The sequence below is a fragment of the Nothoprocta perdicaria genome, unplaced genomic scaffold, assembly GCF_003342845.1.
Source record: "Nothoprocta perdicaria isolate Ctin4 unplaced genomic scaffold, notPer1 scaffold_261, whole genome shotgun sequence".
In the NCBI taxonomy this organism is placed as follows: Eukaryota; Metazoa; Chordata; class Aves; order Tinamiformes; family Tinamidae; genus Nothoprocta; species Nothoprocta perdicaria.
In genome coordinates, this window is record NW_020455490.1 from 166,357 (window position 1) to 172,356 (window position 6,000).

At 42.6% G+C, this 6,000-nt stretch overlaps 1 protein-coding gene across 1 annotated transcript in view; it reads right to left on the reverse strand.

Annotated features, from left to right (window-relative positions):
* Positions 1 to 6,000, reverse strand: part of CDK19 (cyclin dependent kinase 19) — a 109,351-nt gene that overhangs the window by 51,898 nt on the left and 51,453 nt on the right. The window contains exon 4 of the mRNA XM_026040697.1: positions 1,925 to 2,065. Coding sequence (XP_025896482.1) covers positions 1,925 to 2,065 — 141 coding nt within the window. The remainder of the gene's footprint in view (positions 1 to 1,924; positions 2,066 to 6,000) is intronic.

Sequence of the window (6,000 nt, forward strand, 5' to 3'; positions counted from 1 at the left end):
AATAAGAGCTAGACATACATCTTGGTCAACTTAAAATCTAAGTGAGTTATTAGAATATTATACTAACTTCTAACTTCAAGAGCAGAGCTGACATTTGTATCACCAAGATACAATTTGAAATTCTTGAATTCTTCAGAGATCCAGTGTGATTTTGACAAAAGGCAAGAGATGCTGAGTGTGCCTTTAAATTACCATGTACATCAATTTTCAAGAGTCTTCATTTCTATCACTGAGGTGTCCAAGAATTCATTAGTTTAAAAATGTATTCATAATAACAAGAACACAATTGGTTTCAAAATTTTCTCTTCTTCTCCCTTCTCAATTATGGTAAACTCAGTCAAGCATCATCATTCCTGTGATAAAAAAAACACAGTCCTTCTTTTCATAAAAACAATCATTACTGCTTAAAGCTCCAAGAGAAAAGGCATTAGGCACCAGCTTYGTTGCAACACACCAACAACAGATTTGGCCTCCTGTAAATTAGCAGCACTGGTCATGCAAAACACCTGGTGTTGTGGACTGCAAATAGCAACCCTTTAAAGAAATTCCCCAGGGTATTTGTTATTACTACCCCAGATACCATCTTGTATTTCCTATCAAGGCATCAAGTTCATATATGGCATTTAAAGGCTATATATTTCATAATTCTAACACATACAACTTCCTTTAGGTGTACATGGACTTTTAAGGTGTTCTTTTTTAGACCGTTATCTAATTGTATCTCAACAGGCTGCAGACACAACRGCGGTCTCTTTAGGAAAGGGAGAATTGTAGCATTAAAAATCAGTGTTGTATTTGCTTCCTGCTTTGCTCATGAAACAGCTGTTCTGAAGCTGTTCTTCTAAAGCCCTTCTACTCCCCTGGAAGGAACACCTGGGATTTAACCGTAAAATTAACAGTAAACAAGAAATGTGCTAAAAACATTTCAATCCAAAACGTGAACCATACTTATGGCCACTGTTAACAGATATTGGTAAAAAGAGGGAAAAAAAGAGAGAGAGAGAGAGAAAAAATCCATCTTTTAGGAATACATTTGCTTCATAACCAAAAAGGAATGATTTATGTTCRAGTTGCAAAACCCCACTGTTCTTCTGACCTACCAGAGCAACTATGGAAAATATGCAGRACAGGCAGTGGTTTTATATGCAGATTAGGCTACATTTCTTGCATTTCCTACTACTGATGCTATTCCACCAATGCAGTGTTAACAGTGAGAACGGATTCTGGCATAAAACATTCTCTCGTTTTTCTCAAGCCCCAAATTCTAGTTACAATGCAAGTGGCAGGCAGCACTGCACCTACATGGGCATTCCTCTTTGTGCCACCACCAGTGCCCTCCACTGATGTATTAGGACTGGTGGGAAACTTTGAGAGAGTAAAGGGTAACTAAAACAAGGCATTTGGCTGCCCTTGTAATCAGCAATCAACTTAAAGAGCCATTTTAGGTCATKAGAAATTTCAAAGATGACAGCTCCTTCATAGTTCTCTTCCCACGGTCAGGAAAAAACCGCACGGAAAAGAAACACTATGTGAAAAAACTCCTCTTTCACTAGCTTTTATGATAAGGTGCACATAAAACAAAGAATGTACAAGGGTATCAATCACTTCCCTAATTGAGAGCCTTTTCAAGGCAGTGCACAAGCTTAGAAGAACGTTTAACATCCATCAGCTGGCTCACACACTGCTTTTGGATACTGGTATCTGCAATCCTTTTAGCGGATGTAGTGTCATTGTCTTAGTTCAGATGACTCAGATAAAAACCAACGTGAAAACATAGTTTGTTTTCATGCTTTTGGTCTCCCACAACAATAACAGGAAGAGCTGTRCAGATCGATACGCCAGATTGCTAATAGGGACTTTTCTTCTCCTACCCATGACTATGTATGCAAAGCTTTCTTAACCAGGTAAAATATGTAACACTTACCAGATCTCGATGAAGCACCCAGTTTGCATGGAGGTAATGGATTCCATCAAGGATCTGGTAAAGGAGTGATTTAACCATAGATCTTGGCAACTGCATGGGCTTTTTATTTGCTTTTGAGGCACGGTGAAACTTGATAATATGCTAGAAATAAAACAGGCAGAAACATGAAGCGCATTAGATAAGTAAGAAGCCTTGTTAACTATTAACACTAAATAATGGAATGAAATATAAAGTTTCTTGAACTTTGCCATAAAAATAATAGTCATGTGCCACCCAATTTCCTTACATCGTGTTTTTGTTCTCCGAGTTGCTTTAAAAAGGGCTGTTAYGCTCTTCACAACACCCAGAGACTGGCTACTTACCTCCACTAAAAGCTCCGAGACGTTATCCTCCCTTCTCCTCCCCACCCGAGACACYGTTAGCCTCACAGCTGCCACAGAAGAAGCTTCCAAACCAGCAGCAGCTRCTGGGAAGGTACCTGCACCTTAGATTTCCACACCTCTCCTCTCTTTAGAYACCAGGGCAGAGCCCTTGCAACTACATTTGTGTTCTGCCTCTARATGGTAACCCCTGCAGACGGGATCAAAAGACCCCGCTTTAGGGTGAAATCTGGTGCAAACATCTAAACACGGCTACATTCTCATTCAAAGCTTTGGCTGTGGATGTCACTGGTGATGACAAGTTTAGGATTCCTGGATTACAGCAGTCAGTCAGTCACTAGCAGATAGATACAGCCTGAGAACAAGGAATGCAAAAAGGGACCTCAGTATCAGTCAGTGGAAGGAGGGAAAAGAAGGGAAAAGACTGTTAAGAGATCATGAAGTATTCATAAACTAATTAACACTTACTGCAAGACCAGTACGGAGATGATGGGTTAGGTTTGGTTTTGCTGCCCTGCACAACACAGGAAACGAAATGGGGCTTGGGGGCTTTCTGTATTTTCAGTTCTCACACGAGGCTGGACCATGAGCAGCACAAACCCTGTCTTCCCACACTGTCACTCAGCAAACGAACCAAGCTGCTCCTCCAGATGAGCACGTATCCTCTTAAGGAGATTCACAGAAGCACCTCAAAGTAACAAATCCATTTTCAATTATGTGCTTTTCTTAGGATAGAAATTACGAAGGCAATTTGCATTTCTACTGAAAGCAATTTGGAATGCTAATCTGAACAGTGACAAGACTATTAAATACTTGGTTCTTTAAATAAGATGTGTCTGGTTCAAGACCTCCATCTCTTGGGAAGAAACCTCTGCTCCCCGACCCCTCCAAGTCTGCCACTCCTAACTCTCCACCAAGATGGTGACTCCTACCCACATTCCTGTTCCTAGCGATCCTTCTACTGCTAAAGCTACAACAAGGATGGCCATGTGGTGACAAAAAAACCCAGTATTAAAAAAAACAACTTACTGGATTATCGATTTTTAATACATGAACAAGGATTAGCAAACAAAGCAAGCTCTTGGTACCTTATCCCTCAAMCGCGCAACTACCCTGAAAACTACATGGAATCATTTTCTTAGCAAATTTTGGATTCCAAAACTGCATCTTAAATACGGGASACCCTACTGCCCGCTCTGTGCACTGTGCTCTGGAAATGCCCCTCGTGCACAGTCACAGCATGGCCGTAAGACACAAAGCACAGAGCAGCGACAGGCAAAGGGCACCACACGGAGACCCACAAACCAAGGCACATAACAAAAACGGAGCCCTCAAAACCACTCTATGTGGCACCACGGAAAGGAAATACTGTACTGTAATAATTCCTCATAAAACACCATAATAGAGAGGCACAGAGAAAATGGCAGTGTAAAAGGACTCAATGGGACCACACCAACAGCTACGGTGCATTCGCTGGGAAGGTGATGCCTCCGGCCTGTCAGGTAGAGCCTCTYCGCTACCCAGGCTGGGATTCTGGGGAAAGCCAGGGCTGCTTCTCTTCCTCCACAGGAACACCTGCGTGAGCTTTAAGGTCGGGCCTAACGCCGGGCCTAAGGCGCGCAGGGTGTGCAGCAGAGCAGGGAACGGGCACGGACTGAAGCCCTGCTAACGCRGGCGGCCTTGACGCTGCCCTGGGGYGCCCGGAGCGCGGCCCAGCTCGCTCCCACCCGCGGGGCCGAAACGCTCCTGCAGGGACCACAAACTGCCCCACAGGGCCCACGAATCGCCCTGCAGGGCCCACGGCCCAGCCCACAGGTCCCTCTGGCCACGCACAGCAGCACGTGTAGGCTCGTAGGACTGGGCCGCTTTGCTCTTGGATTTGTTCCATCTTGTTTCAGTCTCTCTCTTGCAGAAAAATAGGGGAAGGTCTTGCTGCCCATGCACAGCCAGGGCAAGATGTTTCTGTGGGGAGAGAGGACCTCTGGTCTCCCAGAAATAATGCAGCAAACAGCTCAAATGACACCCAGTGAGGATGGGCCCCTGGTCAGGCTCACACTGCCTTCAAAATCCATAGCCCCAAATTCTGACACCAGCAAAATTCAGTAAAGGACACGGGGAGATGTCAAAATACCACAACGGCAGCAAGGGATTCTTTTTTCTTTTCTTTGAAGATAACTCTCTCCAAAGAGATTTTTCCTTAGATCTAAGCAAGTAGTTTCTCTTATTTATGAATTATCTAATTCACAATACCCAACATGTAATACCTAATGTATGAATTACAACTGATAGTTCTCCTTTAAGGAGGCAATATCTCCATTAAACACAAAACAATTTCCTACAGAAGTGAATAGCAATTATTGCTGCCAACTTACTCCAATACAGACAGGTTTACATTAGGCAAAAGGGCAAACCTGACTCCATCACAACTAAGAGCTGAGGACTGGCCTTAAACTAAAAATACACTCCAGGGCCAAACAGTTCAGGGAACTAAGATGCTGAATCCGTCCCATGCCACTGGAAGGAAGCCACTGTGCCTGTGACCAGGGCCTATTCTCGGGAGGTTTGTGAAAAAATCTTCTCATTTCTTATGTGCAAATGTCCATATTAAAAAAAAAAAGCCCCCCACGTAAGCAGGACTGAGCGACYACTTAAAGGCAGCATGTATTCAAGAATGAGAAAAGCGAAGAGGTGCTGTTGACCCATGTCTCTTCTACTGGAAGCAAGGAGCACAAGCCCTTTCTTCTTTTTTTATATTTCAGAAATTCACCTATATGGCCCTACTACTCACTGGGAAAATATCACCTATCACTACTATTTAAATTAAGAGGCCTAACAGAAATAAGTGRCCAGTCATAACTCAGTAAAAGTCTCTCAGATCAAGCAGAAATCAGGCACAGATCAGGTCTATCACGAGCCCCAAAGCAAAGGATGCTGTAGAATAACTCTGCCATAAGAATTATAACCTGAGCAACTCCGCTCACCAACTATAGCAGGGAGATGCACTCTTCTCACGCCACAAAACATCTAGGATTTAGCATTAAAATCCAAGACCTCAGCTGTAGAAGATAGTAGAAGTGATAGGACGTGCCAAGACCATGTAAGTGGAAATATATAAAGCAATGAAATCAGGCTAAGCAATAGAATCACAGAGCTGAAGCTCCCTGCCTGCATCTCCTRCGTTACCTTCTGAAGGTCCTAAGGAGCGTGAAAATTGGCTCATGAGAAACAACATACATGTACCACATCTCCCAGCACACACAGTGTGAACACAGCACAAGATAATATATACAGCAAAAAAGCTGAATTTGTTTCCATGAAAGCCCCCTTGTATTTAGCCAATATTTAAATAAGCATTCAATGAGGTCCTAAACTAGCTTTAGGCTGCTTATAAGGAAGTCAAGCTGAGGCAAATTTACTCTATTTTTGTTTCAACTCATTTCTGATTCCAGAAATGCTGCTGCTAAGCATAACAGAGGTTAAAACAAGTAAATAAGTTGTACCTGGAAGGCTTTCCTGGAAATAGAAAGTCATCTAACGCAGAGATTTGACATATGCCTGACAAAAAAAAAAAAAAAAAAAAATGGTGATAAAGGCAGAATGAAATCCTGCATAAACATGATTAGAACTAAAGTAATATACACATTTTTATGGGGAGAGACAGTTAGCGTTATTTTAGCAATACAAGAAATAAAAAAG